Source organism: Petaurus breviceps, unplaced genomic scaffold (genome assembly GCF_028583685.1).
Source record: "Petaurus breviceps papuanus isolate PSGF00001 unplaced genomic scaffold, PetGlider_PUasm1.0 90701, whole genome shotgun sequence".
In the NCBI taxonomy this organism is placed as follows: domain Eukaryota; kingdom Metazoa; phylum Chordata; class Mammalia; order Diprotodontia; family Petauridae; genus Petaurus; species Petaurus breviceps.
This window is the reverse complement of record NW_027187316.1, coordinates 9,122,902-9,142,172: the sequence shown is the minus strand read 5'-3', so window position 1 is coordinate 9,142,172 and position 19,271 is coordinate 9,122,902. Positions and strand designations below refer to the sequence as shown.

The 19,271-nt window shown below is 49.1% G+C and overlaps 3 protein-coding genes across 6 annotated transcripts in view; 1 reads left to right on the top strand and 2 right to left on the bottom strand.

Annotated features, from left to right (window-relative positions):
- Positions 1-19,271, bottom strand: part of MEA1 (male-enhanced antigen 1) — a 323,822-nt gene that overhangs the window by 1,291 nt on the left and 303,260 nt on the right. Inside the window, exon 2 of one of the 3 annotated variants that reach the window (XM_069065981.1) lies at positions 174-202. Coding sequence is in view for 1 of the 3 variants with exons in the window: in XM_069065980.1 (XP_068922081.1) it covers positions 174-212 (39 nt within the window). In the remaining 2 variants the exon portion in view is untranslated. Of the gene's footprint in view, positions 1-47; positions 93-173; positions 213-19,271 lie in introns of those variants that run through there. The other 2 variants (XM_069065980.1, XM_069065982.1) reach the window with 2 other exon arrangements.
- LOC138144588 (kelch domain-containing protein 3-like) lies at positions 1,521-12,892 on the top strand. 2 transcript variants are annotated; one of them, XM_069065977.1, is made up of 15 exons: positions 1,521-2,151; positions 3,148-3,369; positions 3,569-3,739; positions 3,901-4,016; positions 4,200-4,271; positions 4,631-4,844; positions 4,916-5,002; positions 5,183-5,291; positions 5,422-5,495; positions 9,756-9,906; positions 10,064-10,130; positions 11,410-11,514; positions 11,637-11,711; positions 11,800-11,917; positions 12,272-12,892. In XM_069065977.1, the coding sequence occupies exons 2-15, from the start codon at positions 3,216-3,218 to the stop codon at positions 12,406-12,408; spliced, it is 1,650 nt and encodes a 549-aa protein (XP_068922078.1). In that variant the 5' UTR covers positions 1,521-2,151; positions 3,148-3,215; the 3' UTR covers positions 12,409-12,892. The 2 variants fall into 2 exon arrangements, with proteins under 2 accessions (XP_068922078.1, XP_068922076.1); XM_069065975.1 differs by lacking the exons at positions 1,521-2,151; positions 3,148-3,369; positions 3,569-3,739; ... (4 more) ...; positions 5,183-5,291; positions 5,422-5,495 and adding an exon at positions 9,409-9,596.
- CUL7 (cullin 7) overlaps positions 15,174-19,271 on the bottom strand; it is a 30,726-nt gene continuing 26,628 nt past the window's right edge. The window contains exons 22-25 of the mRNA XM_069065951.1: positions 17,713-17,852; positions 16,549-16,678; positions 16,152-16,351; positions 15,174-15,923 (exon numbers count right to left, since the gene is read on the bottom strand). Of these exons, the coding sequence (XP_068922052.1) occupies positions 15,606-15,923; positions 16,152-16,351; positions 16,549-16,678; positions 17,713-17,852 (788 nt within the window). The 3' untranslated portion in view covers positions 15,174-15,605. The remainder of the gene's footprint in view (positions 15,924-16,151; positions 16,352-16,548; positions 16,679-17,712; positions 17,853-19,271) is intronic.

The following is a 19,271-nucleotide window of genomic DNA, read 5'->3' as shown; positions in this document are numbered from 1 at the left end:
CTCCAGGGGCTACCTCCTCTGACTCCCCCATGGGGTTGGTTCCTCACCCCGCTCCGGGTGCTCCCCTTTCCTGGGTTCCACATACGGGATCTCCTCACCCTCCTCTCCTGGCCCCCACCTACAGAATCCCGCCCCCCATCCCTTGTGTTCCCTCTCGTCTGAAAGAACCTGACCTGCTCCGAGCCCGCGGCCGAACCCGCACTCCAACTTCCGGGGACGGAATTGTGGGATCGAATTACACGTTCCTCCAGCCCCACCCACTTCTGGATCCCACTCCCGATTGCTCTAATGATTGGCGTGGCCTGAAGGACCGACCAGCTTTCTGTCCGGAGAATACAGGACTACATTACCCAGCTGTCCCCGGGTCATTTCCTTTCCTCCCGCCTACTCTCGAACTACATCTCCCATGAGACTTCGGGAATTTTGCTTGGCATTGCGCATGCGCCACGAACTGCCCGACCGGAACTACAGGGTTTACTTGTGTTTGTCTTGTCAAGACCGGCCCGTCGGTTAGAGCGGAACCGGATTCAGCCTGCTGGGAGCTCGCGGACCTGCGGGCCCCGCCCCGGCCCGGCCTGGCAGGTAGCAGGGAGCGGGGCCTGATGGGAGGAGGGTAGGGCAAAATTGGGAGGGACCGAGACGTTAGGGGGGAGGGGCTTTTAGTGAGGGGGAGATAGGGTGGAGGAGGGGCAGGGAGGGGTCATCGCGCTGGGGAGGGAGGGGGCCCCTAGGGTCGCGGGAGGAGAGATTGGATTGGCTTGGAAGGGGTGGATTGGGAGACTAGAAAAAGCCTGGAGTGCTCTTGGGAGGAGGGAGGGCGGGAGGGAGTGAGTGAGTGAGTCTGGGAAGCTGTCTGGAAGGAAGGGAGGCCAGGGCTGTGTGGAAGGAGGGAGACCCTGAGGATTGTCGTAGGAGGGTCTGGGTAAGTTCGTGAGGGCCATAGAGAGCGGTCCAGGAGGCAGTGGGAGAGGCGACCCTCAGGCTTGAAGCCTCTGCCTCCGAGAGCTTGGCGTGTCCTTATGGAAAACAACCTGTGTTTCGCTTTTCCTCTGGCGATCGACATGAGTTGGGGTTTTTAAACGTCCTTTTCTCTCCCTTGGGGTCGTGAAGGGGAGGGAGTAATAACGATGAATAAGGATGGTTTCTGTATGGGTCCAAAAGCTTCTTTTGCAGACATAGGCAGTGTATACATTTGGGGGAGGGATGTTGATGCTATTTTTGGGTTGGAAGAGATTTGACCTGCGGCAAGCTGGGGGAGTGTTGTTTCTCCCCCAGGCTTATGTGTGCCCAAGCCCCGGAGGAAGCTTGTCCCTTCCATTAGGTCTCCTTGGGCAAGGAAGGGATGATGTGCTTGCACCCAGCTCGCTCTCTTTGGAGATTGCAGTGCCACCTGGTGGGTGACCTTTCTTTCTGTCACTGGATTCTCGGCAGTTCCCGGTGCCTTCAGTGTTTCCGGGGGGTGGTGGGTGGGGAGGTTTTGTGTTTTTTTGTGTGGTTTTGTTTTTGTTTTTTTGGTCCAGACGTCTGATTTTTATCAGTGTTGGAAACCCAGAATAACACACTTTAAGGGTTGGGAAGGACCTCAGAAGTCATCTAATTCAATGTGTACTTGAACAAGAATTCTCTCTACAACATACCTAACAAATGGAATTTCCAGAACGACAGATCCTTTTACTGATGCGTATACAAATTTGTCTGCAGTTTATATAATTGAAATTTGCTTAGGACATTGAAGGGTTAAATGATTTGCCCATAATTCTCCTAGATTATATAATGGGATCATAGATTTAGAGGGGGGGGGCAGGGACCTTTAGAGGTATTGTAGTTTCTTCCTTCTCCATTTTTGAGATGAGGAAACTGAGTGACTTGCTATAGGTTAAACAGGTAGTAAATAACAGATAGGATGTAACAAATTTAATTTAATAAAATGGGATTTAATTTTCTTAAGAGTCAGTGTTCTTTCCATACTATGGTTCCTCCTGTTATGCAGTTTTAAGACTTAATATGTATCAGAGACAGGACTTAAACCCAGGTCCTCCAGACTCAAAGGCTTATTATATCCTTCATACAAAGTCTTATCATTACCGTCTCCTAATTGGTGCTTAATAGAGGATTGTTGAATCAAGTTGAATTACCTACTTCCTTTGTTTGGTAAGATGTCTGAAGGGACCTCAGTGTCCATGCCCATGTCTAATTCTTAACCACCCAAAGGCTATCTTTGCTTTTCCTATTTACCAGACTCCCTGTAGGGGCCCAGTTGGGGGAGGGATCACAGCAGTTATTTTCTACCCCTCAGACAACATGGCTTGGCAAAAACCTGTCCCTACCCCCATCATGACAAGCTTGAGTTCCTGGCCCTGGCCAGGTTCCAGGTACATCTGTCAGGGGAACTCCTTGTGCCCATGGGGAGTCCCAGGTATCTCCAATTACAGGACCTGGTAGGAGCTGGCTATCTCTGCCAAGCTGCCCCTAGTTATACTGAAGTTTCCTGAGTTTGGGCACATCGTGTCCTCTCTGAGGTGCAACGAGGACAAGGACCCTGGAGAAGGAGATGCCCTACCCATTCCAAGGGCCTGAAGCTTTTTTTCCTGGAAGTACCCATGCCAGACTGTAGTGGGTTGTCTAGGCTGGCTATGTTATTAATAGCCCTGGGTATTTTAGTATCCCTCTCCCCACCTTAGAGAGTGCCCAGGATTCTTAAGAACTTTTGGCATTAAGAAGCTCAGCAACAGAGGCAATAGGACTTGTTTCTTATCTTGCAGTTCCTGACTGAAAAGGGCACTGAGTCAGTCTGGGAGCTTTTCCCCATCTGGGGACAGTGTATGGGATCCTTGGATCCCCAGAGTCCCCAGATGTCCTGAGCCTTTGGTCAGTGTATTCTATGCCAATGAAGAATTAGGTCAAGGTTGCCCCAGGCTGTTGGGGAATGGGGTTAGGATCAACTCTGACCTCTGTAGCTTCCCTGAGGTATAGTAGGTACCTGGTAGTCACCTGGACTATGACTGATCTTTCCAAAGACGGATGGTGTGGGAGGAGTGCTAGAATGATAATTGCAAGCCAGAGGAAGTCAAAGCAGTATCAGTCTGAGTTGGGCATAGCACTGGGGACAGAGGTTTTGTCTAAGGGCTTTTACCTGTGTTTGCATAGGTAGCAGAGATACCAGGGCAGGCTGGCTGTGCTGTGTGGGCATGTGTCGGTAGCTACATCGAAGGGGAATGTTACGGTGGACAGTACACCTGGAGGGCGGGCCCCGCAGGGTAAATCACGCAGCAGTGGCTGTGGGGCACCGGGTGTATTCATTTGGAGGATACTGCTCTGGAGAAGACTATGAGACATTACGCCAGATTGATGTGCATGTCTTCAATGCAGGTGAGTTAGGATTACACTGGGTGCTTGGGGAAGGGTAGGAATGGGAAGATGGAAAAGACAGAGGGTTAGGGTCTGACAGACATCAGCTCTAAGAAGAGGGGTAAGAATGGTGTTCTAATCCTCGATATATGACATAGATAGATGGGGAAGATGGGGGAGGCCAGGAGGGCCCCCAATCTGAATGGGGCTGTGCCTACAGTGTCTCTGCGTTGGACGAAGCTGCCCCCAATGCGGTCTGGTGGACAGGCTGGGGAAGTGCCCTACATGCGTTATGGACATTCAGCCGTCCTCATTGACGACACTGTCTACCTGTGGGGTGGACGCAATGACACAGAAGGAGCCTGCAATGTGCTCTATGGCTTTGATATCAGTGAGTATTGACTTAGCTGCTGAACTTCTGCAAATTGTGTACATATCTTGGGGGTGGGGTGGAGACCTGGGTAGAATATTGGAGGCAGGTGCCCTCTGAGAACAAGGCAGTGGTGAAAAATATCGACCACTTAGACCTTGACATTCTCTGCTCTTTTTTAGACACTCATAAGTGGTTCACACCCAAGGTATCTGGAACAGTGCCTGGGGCCCGAGATGGACATTCAGCCTGTGTCCTGGGCAAGAACATGTATGTCTTCGGGGGCTATGAGCAGCTGGTAAGTCCATGAGACAAAATGGAAGAGGTTGAAGAATATGTGGAGAAGGAAAAATTAGCAGGAGGCTTTTGCTTGATTGCTAAACTTTGATGGTTATAGGGAAATAACTTTTTTCTTTCTCATTTCTATTCTTCCTTCCTCTGTGCTCTGCCCCCCTCCCTGAATTTCCTTTCCTTGGTTTAGGCTGACTGCTTTTCCAATGATATTCACAAGCTGGATACCAGCAGCATGACATGGACCCTCATTTCTGCAAAGGTCTGTACCTTTTTTTTCTCTGGGTAGATCTTTCTTTTCCATTCCTTGCTGAACGAATCATACAGTAAAAGGGACTAGCTGTATTTCTTAAAGCCCTTACCTTACCCCAAACTTTACCAAATCCCTTTTCTTTCTTCCTTTTATCACCTATGCTTGGTCCCCACTTCCATCCCAGTAGTGGACTTGGAGAACCATAATGGATGGGAGGATAGGGGACTTAAAATCTTTGATTTGGGAGTGAGTGAGAAAGATAGCAGAATTGCTCATCTTATAAGGTTGGGGTGAGAGGGATGGTCACTTTATTTCTTAACTATCCATTTTGGTTCTTCTACTGATTCTTCCTTTTTCCCTCTTCTCAGGGCACTCCTGCACGATGGCGGGACTTTCACTCAGCTACAATGTTGGGCAGCCGCATGTATGTTTTTGGGGGTCGAGCTGACCGATTTGGACCCTTTCACTCCAATAATGAGATCTATTGTAACAGAATACGTATCTTTGACACGAGGGCTGAGGCCTGGTTGGAATGTCCACCCACCCCACTGTTGCCTGAGGGTCGAAGAAGCCACTCTGCCTGTGAGTATCTCTCCTCACCCCAAATTCCTTTCCTAAACCACCCTCTCTTTAACACTCTTTTCCATTTCCAGTTGGGTATAATGGAGAGCTATACATCTTTGGTGGCTACAATGCAAGGCTGAATCGTCATTTTCATGACCTCTGGAAATTCAACCCAGGTAAAGGGGTTGTAGGAAGGTCTAGAATGTTGGAATGGGTGAATTCCATAGTATAAGACTATAGGGATGTTCAGGGTCAAGCAGGGTGAGAAGAGTGGCTCTTAGGTAGTTGGCAGTCATTGAGGGAGTATCTGGAGTAGCCAGGGGGTTGAATTGGTGTTTGCCGCAACTTCTCCTCAGTGTCCTTCTCTTGGAAGAAGATTGAGCCTAAGGGAAAGGGGCCATGCCCCCGCCGGCGCCAGTGCTGTTGCATCGTGGGAGACAAGATTGTCCTCTTTGGGGGCACTAGGTCAGGATGGGGGGGGTTGTGGGGGAGGGACTCTTGGGATCAGGGAGGGACATGAGGCCATAACACTTCTTAGAGGGGTTTTGGTGGGATGTGCATCCTCTTATTAAGATTTTTCTCTTGATTTCTTTAGTCCTTCTCCTGAGGAAGGCCTAGGAGATGAGTTTGATCTCATGGACCACTCTGACCTACACATTCTAGACTTTAGTAAGTGTTTCCACTCCCTAAACTTTTGCCAAAAGGGGCTCATTCCTAGGGCAAGAAAAATCAGGACTGCTCTCCTTCCTAAGTCCCTGTTCCTCTTTCTACCATAGGTCCCAGCCTGAAGACTTTGTGCAAACTGGCTGTGATTCAGTATAACCTGGACCAGACCTGTCTGCCCCATGATATCAGGTACAGGAATAGAGAGGACAGGAATACTTGCTCCTGCTGTACTGAGTTTTATCAAACCCTGAACCACCCATGTAGCGCTGTCTTAGATACTGTGGAGTTAGTGAGTGTGGGTGCAAGCACATCTCTGCCTATCAGTTTACTGATAGTCTTAAGGAGAAAATGAACCAGGTGGATGTTACCATGCTGGAAGAACACAGGTTGGGCCTTTAGAGGCACCAAGGAGGTAAGTGAGCTTTACAACTCCAGGGTAGTCATAAGCTAGATAAATTGTTCTTTGCTTCCTTCTTCTTGATTGCTTACACCAGATACGTGCACACACTTTTCCCCAGGTGCCCATACATTTGATTGTATAAACATAAGCAGGATACCAGTATAGATGTGGAGGCGGGGAAAGTGGGTGTAGGGTTTAGTAATGGGTGGAGTTCAGTTGCTGTTAAGCCTAGAAGGTCTATATGGAGGAGGGAAGGTATAAGTTGTTGATCTTTAGGAACCTTGAGGGATTGGGTTTGGTGTAAGAGAATCTATTTCTTTTTGTTTACCTTTCACCATTTTCTTGCCTTCTTCCTTGCCATTTCTGGTTTTGCAGGTGGGAGCTGACTGCCATGACCACCAACAGCAACATCAGCCGCCCCATTGCATCATCCCACGGGTAGGGGGAAGTTTTCATTGCCTTCCCTACTGATCCTGCTGCTGTCCTCACCACCCCTTCCCATCATTTGCGAGCCTGCCACCATGGGCCCTTGGACTTTGTTCCCCTGCAGCTGGAGGTGCTGGACTAGGGATTTTTTCTGTGCTGTGGACTTTTGGAGGGGCAGCTGGGGGAGTTCTGGGGCCCTCCCTTATCCTGTCCCCCTGGGGCTAAGCCCCTCTCCCTTTGGTGCTCTCCCCATCCATCTCCTCTTTCCCTGTGATTGTTCCTTAGTATCTTCCCTCTGTTTGGGGTATCCACATATTTTATGGGGTTTGAGGGAGGGAAGGTGAGGAAGCATCAGTACTTAAGCATAGCTTCACTGCCTCCTCCACTTTTGGGAGAAACCCTAAGCCCCACCTCCCCAATCCTGTCTGAGCCATGAGTGGTGTCTGGGAGCTAAGAGGTGTAGAGCTGTTGAAGTGAAGTCCTCTCTTCACGATCCTTGGGGACAGGGGTGTCCATCAAGTGATCCCTTCCTCCTCTCATTCCTGACCCACTTACCCCCTCCAGGTTGTTACTGTTCCCTGAAAACCAGCCAGCGCGGATTTTATAAAAATGTGTACAAACCCAAAGCAGTGTTGTCTGTTTGTGGGGCACATAGGCAGACCTTCTGGAAGGATGAAATGGAGGCAGTGGGCTTGACATCCCCAAAAAAGGGAGAGCAACACACTGGGGAGAAGCCACTGCCTTTCGAAAGGGACCTAGAGCCAATCTGTTACCAAAACCAGTCAGTCTTAATTAAGCACCTACAGTGTACTAGATGTGGATACAAATAAAAAAATGAGACAGTCTCTGCATTCAGGGAGCTTACCTTCTACTGAGGGGATACAACATTCACTGATAAGTAAGCACAAGATCTATGTAAAATAAATAAAAAGTAATTTCCAGGAGATAGGGCTCCAACAGCTGAAAATATTGGGAAAGGCCCCTAGGAGGAAGTGACACCAGAATGGATCTTTGAAGGGAACTATGGGTTTTGGGGGTGGAGTAGGGGAAATGGTATAGCATTTCAGGTATAAAGGGCAGACTGTGTGCAAAGACAGGGAGATGGAATAAATCATGTTTGGGAAATGGCAATAAGCCAGTTTTGATGGAATGTAGAACATGTGAAAGGGAGTAAACACCTGGGAAAGTAAGCTGTGGCTACATTTTGAAGGGCTTTAAATGCCAAAAAAAAAAAAAAAGGAATTTGTATTCTAAAGGCAATAGGGAGCCACATAAAGCTTGTTGACCAATGGTGATGACATGGTCTTCAGGAATGCCATTTTAGCAGCTTTGGGGAAAGATGACTTGGAGATACAGTAGGAGAGAAATGAGGGTCTGATCTAGGCTGGTGACTCTAAGAGTGAAAGAAAGGGGATGGAAGAGGTGTGGAGATAGACTGAATAAGACTAGGCAACTGATTAGATATGTAGGGGTGGGGAGAAAGTCAGGACTTGGGGATGGTTCTGAGGTTTTGGACTTAAATCATAAGAAGAATGGTGGTGCCCCTGACAAAATAAGGAAGTTGGGTATGGTGTTTTTAGGGAGAAAGATGATGAATTTGGTTTTTGATATGTTTGAGGGAGTCTGTGGGTCATTCAGGTAGGAATGAATTGTCCTGCAGGTGTTTGGGAATGTGGAACTGCTGTAGCTCAGGAGAGAAAATAATGGCTGAATATGTAGTTTGGAGGAGTCATCTGCACATTCAACCCATGATGGCTGATGAAATTGCTAGAAAAAAGGGAAGGGGCAAATTATGGGGGATGAGCCTACAAAGCAGACTGAAGAAGACTGGTTTGATAGGAAGAGAATCACAACAGAGCAGCGTAGTGCCATGAAAACCTAGGAAGAAAATAGGAGGAGAGGGCCTGTGGTGTCAAAGCCTCTGGAGAGGTCATGGGTAAGGACTAAGAAAAGGTCACTGGATTTCACCATAAAAAGATCCTTTGGAATGAGCAGTTTCAGTTGAGTGGTAGGAACAGAAGATGAGATTGCAAGGGATGGAACAGTAGAGATGAGAATAAATAGTATTTTCTAAGTTTGGCTGCCAAAAAAGGATATGATGGTAGCTTGAAAGTAGAAAAAGAAACAAATATTTATTAAGTGCCTACTATGTGCTAGACAACTGTTTTACAAATATTGCCTCATTTGATCCTCAGAACAGCTCTGGGAGGTAGGTGCTATTATTATCCCCATTTTACAGACAGTGTAAGAAATGAAGGCAGAGGTTAAGTGATTTAACTCGTTGTCACTCAGTGACTGAGAATGGATTTGAACTCGTTCTCCTGATGCCAGGCCCGGTGCTATCAGTTCATTGTGTTTAGGGAAAGAGCCACTAGGTAAAAAGAGATTGAAAATTATGAGACTGAATCACTGAGGGGACTGGATCAAGTTGAAGGGCTGGCAGTGGAGAGAATGGGGGGATGTTGAGGATTTGAAATGAGGAATTGAGGAGCTCTTTACAGGTGGCCTCAGCTTTTCCAGTGTAGCTGAAGGCGAGGTCATTTGTTGATAGGAAATGGGGAGGGGGGGAATTCGAGGTTTGAACTAGAGCCCAAGGGAAGTATGACAGAGTCATATGAAAAGGTTCAGTTGCCATGTAATAAACAGAAATTTGTAGGGGACCCAGTGAGGGTGTCTGTGTGTAATTTCCTCCAGTTGTGTTTGGCAGCTCAAAATTAGGAGCAGGGAAGGTGAATGGAGGCAAGAGCCCCAAGTTTGGGGTGCAGGAAAAAAAAAAGGCAGTAACACGAGATTTAAGGGCAGAGGCCTGCACAAAGCTGAACTGGGTGACAGGCTCACGTGGCCACACACAGGTGACCCACCCTCTCACCTACCCGTGTAAGGTAGCCGGGGCTGGAGGACAGCAGATGGGCCAGGAGCCTCCCTACTCTCCACTCCCATAGACCTACTTGGGTCAAAGGGTCGTCGGCACCCCGGCCAGCGCCGCACCTTTTCCTCCAGCTTTGACTCCGCCCTCCCTCCTAGCCCGATGCGCCCCGCCTCTTGGGGGGCGGGGGCCAGATCTAACTTCCGGCCGACGCTTCGTTCTGGTTGCTTTCTGGGAATGACGCCGGAAGGGGCGGTACTCCGCAGGTCGCAGCGGAAGTAGTGCTGGTGCTGTTAAGAGAGGGGTCTTTTTTAGATGCCGAAGCAGGGCAAGTCACGCGGTTCGGCTCCTCCAGTCTCCCATGCAGGCCGATCTCGGCCTCGGGAGCTCGATGGCGGCAAGACCGAGATTGGTGAGTTCAAAGACGCCGAATGGGGAGCCTGGAGGTGGGGGGCGAGTTGGTGGGGGTGGAGAAGCGGAGCCCGGGCGGGCGGAGGTGGGGTCGGGGCCGTTGGGGTGCAGGCCGAGGGCTCTTCTTGAGCGACCGGCGTCCCCTCTCTGCTTCTTTCAGATCTGGCTGCCATGTCCTTTGAGGAGCTATTGGAGCTTCAGAGCCGGGTGGGGACCAAAATGTACCGCCAGCTGGTGACAGGGACTCGACTTGAGGGTCAGCCAAGGAGGGCAGCTCCCACTCGTGATCGGGGGGCTGCAGAGAAGCAGAGGTGGGGGGACAGGGAGACGGGGGGGTGCGGTGTGGAGGAGGTAACTGGGTCTCGGGACATCTCCCAGGACTGCAGGGTTCTTTGGACTGGGGTGGAGGAGGGATGTTGACTGGTTTTACCTGGTGCTCCCCTAATTCCTCCTTTCTTCCACCCTCAGGCCCCTGGAAATGTCTTCGAAGACTCGAGTGCCGTTTTTGCGACAAGTTGTCCCTGTCAGAAAGAAGGTAAGGTCCCTTGGACATCTGGGTGGAAGAGCAGACAAGAATCAGGGCTCAACAGTGATAAGATTTCCGAAGGCTGTTTGGGTTGGGACAGAAAGAGGATAGGGCTGATTCTATTTCTCATTCATTAATACAACTAATTGAATGACAGCTGTGTGCAGAGCAGTTTCTACCTTTTAAATTTTGAAATGATCTATCTCCAACTCTTTTCAGTTACCAAGTTTTGTTGATTTTACTTGGGCTGTATTTCTCACATCTTTTCCCTTTTGTCTGGTTGCTAGAGATAGGTCCTTATTGCCACCTGCCCGGACTTTATTTAATAGTTTCCTGTTGTGTTTTTCTTGCCTCCATTTCCTGTTCCTCTGATTTATCCTTTATATTGGTGCCAGACTTAGTATTTTCCCTATGAAAGAATCCATTCATGTCTTAGAAATCTTTAGTGGTTCACTGCTGTGTCACTGAGTAAAAAGTCCAGACTCCTTTGCCTGCCATTCAGTGCCCTTGATAAACTGGCTCTGTCACATTACTCTTCTTGATACACAAAACACCTGATGAGCTGGGTCACTGTGCCTTCCAAGCAGACTATGCTTTTTTACCTTAGCACTTTTGTTCATGGTGTTCCCTGTGCTTAAAATACCCTCCTTTCTCTTCATCTGTTAAATTCTCATCCTTTTTTTTTTTTTTGCATTTTGAAGGGCAATTGGGGTTAAGTGACTTGCCCAAGGTTGCATGGTCATCCATTCTTTACAGCAGGATTCTTAACCTGGAGTCTATGAATTTGTTCTAAAAATATTTTGAAAATTGCATTTCAAAATAATTGTTTCTTTTTTCTTTCATGCATTTAAAAACATTATTCTGAGAAGGGGTCCATAGGTTTCACTAGACAGCCAAAGGGGTCCATGACACAAAAATGGTTAAGAGGTCCTACTTTAGAGGTTTATCTCACAGTCCACTTCCATCCAAGAAACCTTTCCTGACACATAGCTTACTATTTTCCTTCTTTTATAACCTTTCATCCTTGGACCTCAGATATAATCTCTGAAGTGTTTACCACATAATTTTGTGCATTATTATTTGTGTTTGTATTTTATCACCCTGCCTCCTGCCATAGCTATATACTACAATTTATATGAAGAGACTTTTTCTAAACTTTGTATTTCTTTCAGTGCTATGTAGAAAATAGCCACCTAATGAATGAATAGCAGTTTTCCACAGACTGTTTGGGCAAGGTAGAAGGAAAGGGCTGATCTTGCTTCTCAACTCCTTTTGATATCCTTCACAGGTGGCCCGGGACCCTCGATTTGATGATCTGTCAGGGGAGTATAATCCTGAAGTGTTTGAGAAGACATACAGATTTCTGAATGAATATCGTGCAAAGGAGAAGGAGGTGCGAACAGGGACTGTGCTTTGGGAGTTGATGAGGAAGTTGGGTAGACTTGATTCTGGACTTATGGGTAAGAGGTATACTGGTGGGTCTGGTTATGCCTAACCCTGGTCTCAGCTCTGCAGCTGGTGGCAAAGCATCTGAAGAAGAGCAGACCAGGAGAAGAACAGGAAAAGCTGAAGCAACTACTCCATCGAATGGTGAGTAGTAGAAGACATTCAGACATATTCTCTATATGACCCTTCTCCTTTCTGGAGACAGACACACTTTCACCACTTTTCATCACAGGATCAACAGGAAGCTGCTCAGCAGGAACAGAAGCGGCAGCAAGAACAGCACTTGGCCCTGAAACGGGAACAGAGAGCCCAGGCCCAGCAGGGCCATCGGCCTTACTTCTTGAAGAAATGTGAGTAGAGGAAATAGTCTCTCAGGCTTTAGTATGGCTGTTGTGTAACTGATCAAGTAGGCCATGTCTATTGGTGAAAACCCATTTGGAGATGGCAAAAGACTCTGTGTGAAAAACAGTCAGTAGGGGGTTTGGTTAGGTTCTGCATGTAACTTATATCCAAAACAGGGCCCAAGAGGAGAGAATGAAGGAAAGGGCCTTCTGATAACATGATCTTCTAGGACCTGGAAGAGGGGGGAATAGGCTGGGCCAGAACATCCCACTGGGCTTTCAAAATTCACTGGTGTAGCTAAACAGTGTCCCGGAAGATCTGGCCATAGCTGACACTTTTCCCCTGATTCTTCCTAATATTAGCTGAACAGAGGCAGTTGGCGCTGGCTGAGAAATACAAGAAGCTAAAGCGAAGCCAGAAGTTGGAGAGTTTCTTAAGCAGAAAGAGGCGCCGAAATGCTGGAAAAGACCGAAGACGGCTGCCCCTGGGCAAGGACTAAAGGGGGTCTAGTCCTCTCCTGCCCCTTCCCCAGCTTGGCCCCTTCCTCACTAGGGCAATGCCTCTAGAGGCAGTCCTTGAGTGAGCCTAGTGCTTTGTGGTTCAATTCTCTACCCGTGGTAGAGTACCTCAGGCCCTGGGACATGGCGACAGTGGATGGATTTAGTTAGCTACAGTGCAGCTGTTGTCAAACTTGGGGCTCTGGGTTATCATTGAGGCACAAGGAAGACAGGAAAATATTTGAGACTGATTGGCTCCATGTGCATTCCTCAGATCAAACCTGGCTCCCTCTTCCCTCAGGGAAGAAAGTGCCTTTTCTGGGGGCAGTTTTGGTGTGGAAGGAAGAATTGTTGTGAACTTAAGTCTGTGAGTACCCTGGAGGCCACATCCTACTTCCTGGGACAGGCTTAAGAGAAGGGTCATGAACTCTGTTCCTGCACTTGATTCTAGGGTACTGTAAATATTTTTATAAACATTTGATCATATCCTTTGCCTTGTTTCTTAACAAGTTTTTAAGGGTGGGGGGAATAAAGTGTGCATGCAGTTATTTGAGTCTTACAGGGGTAACAAACATATAGCATGTGGGAATGAGTAGGTGATAAAGGAGGAGATCTTGCCTCCTAATTTCCATTAGCCCTTTGAGAAAAGGTTTGTGAGCCCACATAGGCGGTCATCTGGATAGGAGGTGTCCTGGGATACTAGGCAGGAATTTATTCTGTTTCCAGTAGTCTCTTCTGCCCAGAGGAAGTCTGCATGCCAAGAATGCTTTGGTCACCCATAATCCTCCCTCCAACTGTTCCTCTATCCCTCCCTTCAGCCCTCAGAGCAGAGACAGCAAAGGCTCCTAGGCCTCAGTCATAGCTTTATTGTGCTAAGTCTGACTCTTGAGGCCCTCAGCCTGCATCAGACTGTTTTGATTTGGACAGCATATTCACAAAGATAGTCTCAAGCCCCTGCAAGGAATACTTTGTTTAAAGCCACAGACCTGTAGACCAGGTCCTGCCTTACAGATCCAAGTTGAAGGTGAAAGGACTCGGGCAGGTTGTGCTGGTGAAAGTGATAGCTTAGGAAGGCAGTCCACGTCCATCCCATCTCCCTGTGCAAGCAGGGCAAGTCATGTTGGCCTCACAGCCTGAGTTGAGCCTGTAAGGCCAGGGTCAGTGGGAATCTGGGGTGATGGTGGGCCATACAGCCACTGTTTTCGGTACTGTAGAAACATGCAGAGTTTGAGGGCCAAGGCCAGCAGGTTCTTTCCTAGAAAGATGCTGGAGACATAGGTGTCACGGAAGAGGAGGAGATGAGTGGCTCGGATGAGACTTGTGGCCAGGTTAACTGTGAGCAGACTGAGGAGAGGGTAGAGTACCATGCGATGTGGCAGGGGCTGGGGGCCTTGAAGGCTGAGCTCGCCCAGGGCCGCACATGGTAGCAATAGCAGCAGTGCATAGCAGTAGAAGAATGTGACACCCTCTGCCCAGAAGGGCAGTGCCCTCTGAGGTGGCTCCCACAGCCCTGCCTGTACATCTAAAACATCCAGCAAGTCCACAACCACCCATAGCAGGTGGCTCCTAAGTTCTTCACGCCATCGGAAGGTTGACAGAATCTCAGGAGCCTTTGGAGACCCCAGTAGGGCAAAGAGTCCAGGCACACTGAGTGCTAGCACCAGGGTGAAGGCCTGGCGGGCAGGTGGGTCAGGGCAGTGACCCTCAGCCCGGCAGCTTCGGTAAATGAAGTAGACCTTCATCTCCAACACAAAGATGTAGAGAAACCAGAGTAACATGGTGCAGCCCCGCCGGGTGGTATGGGCTTCAGCACCGACACCAGCCACCACAGGCCGAAGTACCAAGAGCAGGCAGACGTTGCCTGCAGAAAGCAGCAACCCCAGGCCAAGCCACCAACCTCCTGGGCTCTGCCCCATGAGATAGCCATCAGCCAGCAGCATGCTCCCTGAAATGAGGGCCACTACCAGCCATGTGGGGCATGAGGATACCATCCTGCCAAGCCCCTTGTGCCCACCCAGAGCTGGGCATTCCTTCAAACCCTTTGCCCACTGCTCTGCCTCTGGGTCCCATTCCCCTTCTCCTTCCCCCTGCCTCCGGTCTGAGATGCTGAGTCCTTCCTCCCACTCTCAGGGTGTCCTTCCCCTATGGCCTGCCTGTGCCAAGGTCTCCCACCTCCACCCCAGGCCTACACATACCCACTCTCTTCTCCCTAGGGGCTGTCATCGGTCCCCTGCTCCCTTCTCGCCCCTCTCCCCGTCACCTCTCTGGGCAGCCAGCGGCTCTTGCAGGGCGCTTCGTGCAGGACAGAGGGCCCGGGTCTCTCCCTCTTGTCCAATTCCTGCCCCCCACTAGCTCAGAACCCTATCCCGCGGCCCCGCCCCGGCATGGGATCATTCCCGGCCTCGGCGAGCGGCTCCGGGCTGCAGTGCGGGCGGGACCGGAGCCGAGCTGAAGAAAGCGCAGAGTGGGCCTGGACCTGGCCGGCACGGGCGCGCGCCCCGCTAGTGGGAGCCGAGAGGGGCGGGGCCAGGCCGGGGTGGGCAGGGTTTGTGTGACTGGCCAGAGGGAGTTGGGGGAGGGACCCCGGCTGGCCGGAGCTCTCCCCAGGGCCGTGCGGGGAGATTACAGGAGAGGCCCTGCGTGCTAGCCCAGCCAGCTCACTGTCCAGATTTGGGGAGCCCTTAGGTGCAGCATGGTCATTAGAATGGTAATTCCCCTTTCTATAGGGCTTTAAGGCATAACGCACTTTGCTCACAACACCCTGGTGAGGTAGGTAGTGCATATATTATCTCTATTTTACAGTTGAGAAAACTGAGGCCAAGGGACATAATGATTGACTTGCCCAGAGTCACATAGCTATCAAGTATCTCTAAGCTGGGATTCCAACTCAGGTGTCTCCTGACCCCCAGTCCAGCCCTCTTTCCAGTACTCAGTGCGCCTAGAAGTTGCTGGACATCGCCTTGAGATTTTTCCCTAACCAGTCACTACCGCTCCCTGTGTCACAACCTGTGTTGTGCCTGTGCCTGTGACACTAAGAGGGCTTCAGCTGCACCAGTCACCCCAGACTGCCTCATCCCTCCTACCCTTTCTGCTGCCTGATGACAACTCCCATCTTCCCTTCCCGAGCCTCCCCCTACAGCATATGCTATGAACAGAGTCCTAGATCCTATTGCTGCAGAAATCACCACAGTTGCCAGGACTATCGGAAGGTGGAAAAAGTTCGAGTAGGAGGAGAGGGGCTGGGGGTTGTTCGGGTTCGGATCTCCAGGGTGTGGAAGGTAGAGGGGGGAGCGGGTCCTAAGGGAACCAGGTTTGGGGGTGTAAGGGGAGGCCCCTCTGGTTCTGGCGCTGCATATGTCAGGACCTGGGGCTGGTCCTCCTGCCTTCGAACATAGCCCTGGCCCAGGAGATGGAGGATGCAGGAGAGGACATCAGCCCCGCTACAGCCATGCTCTCCACTCATGCTGTTGCCCAGCTCCCTGGGTGAAGACTGGCCCTTCTGCCAGGCGTCTAGCACCTAGGGACACACACAAAGATCACTGTCACCCAACCCCAATTCTCCCTCTGAACTCCCCCTCAGAACAAGAAAGCAGATGGGCACGCTGCAGTGTTCCCAGATCTACATGTGCCCCTTCCCCTTGGTGGCCTCATCATTATGGAGCTGGGTATGCTGATACTGCTTCCCAATAACCATTCCCCAGGGAGCCCCTACCTCACCACCTTCCATGAACCCCTTCCCCCATACCAGACAGACAAGCTGATCAATGTGCAGGCCCTTCTCCCCACGGGCTTTCAGGATTCGGACAAGGAGGCAGCTCAGGAGATTCCTCTTCCTCTCCAAAGTTCGGCACTCATCCTCCTCCACATTCAAGTATGTCTGGGGGGGGAGCAGCCACAGGGCCTCCCCCCCAGGTTCCTTCTCTACCTCCCGAAGCCGCAGCACACCTGAGATAAAACCACCCCACCCCACCCACATATACATAGGGTCTCAGGAGACAAGGGCACATCTTTCCCTAGAGGAAGTAGTGATAAGGCCTAGAATCCCCTCCCCTTTCCTTCTCCTCCCCTTCTACAATTCCTGTCTTGCAGAGGAATCTAGTCCTCAGTGAGGGCAGAAAGGTCTCAAAGCCTCTATTACCTACCCCCAGGTGGGAGACCCTGGCCTTCCTGGAGGGTCAGGGGACCAAGACCTGAAGTGAGGGGCTTAAGTGCCTGCATCAAAAGCTCTGAGGAGAGGTGAGAGGTCTGCAGCAGAGTCTCCAAGGCCACCTCCTGGAGAAAGGAATTAAGAATCAGAGAGGTTGGGCTTTCACCCAACTAGTCACCTCCTCCTGACCTGATTGATGAATATCGCTTACAATCCCGACAAGCAGTCTGGGCCTCCTGGAGGATTGGTTAGTAGTGACAGGGACAGAGGATAAAAATGAAAAAGTCCCTGACATTGAATATAGAAGACAAGAAAGATAGGAGCATTTCCCAATTGATGAGAATTGTTGGAGGGGATGTGGAAAAACGGACACTAACAAGAGTGTTGGTATAATTGTGAACTGATCCAACCATTCTGGAGAGCACCCTGGAATTACACCCAAAGAATTATAAAATTGTGTATACCCTTTGACCCAGAAATATCACTATTAGGTCTGTTTCCTAAGGTGATCAGAGAAAAAGGAAAAGAGGCTTTAAAACTCTCTTAGTGGCAAAGAACTGGAAATTGATGAGATCCATCAATTGAAAAGCAGCAAAAAATTACTTGTGTATGTGATTGTGATGAAATACTACTGTGATGTAAGAAATGGTGGGCAGGTTGATTTTAGAAAAACATGGGAAGCCTTGCATGAAATAATGCAGAGTGAAATGAGCAGAAACAAGAGAACATTATATACTGTGACAACAATATTGTTCAAAGTGTAACAGTGAGTGACTAAGCTATTCTGAGTAATGTGAATATTCAAATCATCTACAAAGGACTTATGGAGGAAAATGCTATCTGATATGTGGAAATATATATCTTATGGTTTTTACATATACATCTCTATCAAATGGTGGCCTTTTCTAGTTGGGGTTGAGAGGGAGGGAGATATCTTGGAACTAAAAATATAACCAAAACAATAAATAAAATTTATTTTGTTTGGGTTTTTTTGCCTTTTGGAGAGAAGAAGGTAGGGCAGTTGGGGTTAAGTGACTTTGCCTAAGCCGGTGCTCTATTCACTGGGTCACCCTAGCTGCCCCTAAAATAAATAAAATTTAAAAAACAAAAGACAGGGGCAAAGATGGGAATAAGGAGACAGACTGGGAGGGGGTGGTACCTCCATTTGGTTGAAATGCAGAAGAAGCCACATCTGCAAAGTGGAAACATGCAGAATCTGAGCTCCAAACAACAGTTCAGCCCGGCCCAACCATGACCACTGCAGCAGGCGCTGCGGCCCCAAGACTGGCCGATTTTGACCTAGTGGGTAGGACAAGAGGGGGCATCTATGAAGCAGCCCCTCCCCCTCCAGTACTGTATGTAGAACTGGAGATTTGAAGCTAGAAGGGATGGATCTCAGAGGTCTTCTAGTTCAAGCCCATTTTAGAGATGAGGAAACTGGGGCCCAGAAAGGCAACCTGATTTGCTTTGGGCCACACAGGTAATAAGTAGCAGTCAGGATATGAACTCAGGTCTCCTGATTCCAGACATGGCAATCTTTCCACAGCATCATTTCTCTACGGTTCTTTCTTTGCGTCTGTCTCAATCAGTTAATGAATATTTGCTGACAATTCAATGTGTTCACAATCTTATTATTTTGTTACTTCCAGCAAATTTGGAATTTGACAACCTTCTAAATTTGACACTCATTTACACCATTAACAATCTCTACTGACTATGTGTCTTGCACTGTGCTTGATGCTTCTGGGAGACCCATAAAACTAAGGACAAGAACCTTCCCCTCATCCCCCAAACTTTGCTAGCTTCTGATGGGCAAGGGGCAGATCAGACCAAGGAGCCATTTCTCCTGAGCCCCACCCATCATCTGCACACATCCCATTAGAATCTCCTCTTCTCTTAAAATCTTCTTATTAAAGTCACCTTTCCCTTTACTCCCTCCTAGATAAATGTCAACCCCCAAGGGAGAGAATCTGGAGGGCCTGTTCGGCTCAACCCTTTATCTTCTCCATGAGCCTGCAGCTTTGGGACTGAGATGGCTACTCTCACCCAGGGGATGATCAGGGAATTGCCACCCACAGTCTTCTCCCTATAAGACGGTAGACTACTGGGCCTCACCCCAGTGACTAGAGCACTATGGCCTTCCTTCAGTCCTGCAGCTTAACCCTCCAATATTCATGATCTCTCTCGATTAGAATGTAATCTCCTTGAGAGCACGGATTATCTTGCTTATAGTACTTTACATACAGCAGACACTTAATACGTCCTTTTCCATTTTCTTTCATCCATTCAAGTCATCATCTCTGTGTTCAATCCTACCAGGAAGATGAGACTCTTCAGACTGGGAACTACCTAAGAGGAGGATTTGTGTTTCCAGGATTGAGTTTGGGGATCCCTGAGGGCAGAGCAGGGATTAAGTGTTTTTTACACTGCCTGCAAGGTTTGAAAACTGTCCCTTGGGTGGGTAACCTTCAAACTTGTCTAATTCTGATATGTCAAGGAGGACCGAAGTTTCTGGCATTAAACATATTTAAATTAAGGCAAGCAAAAAAAAATTCCTTGTTGCATGACCCTAGGTATCGCTCCTACCACTAGCTCTGGCTTTGCCTGAGTCTGGAGGATTTCATCTCTTTCATCAGAGAGGAAGTTCTCCCTGAGGATGAATACCATGTTTTCCTGTTTCGTATGTCTTCTTTTCATCCAGGGTCCAATATAGGAGTC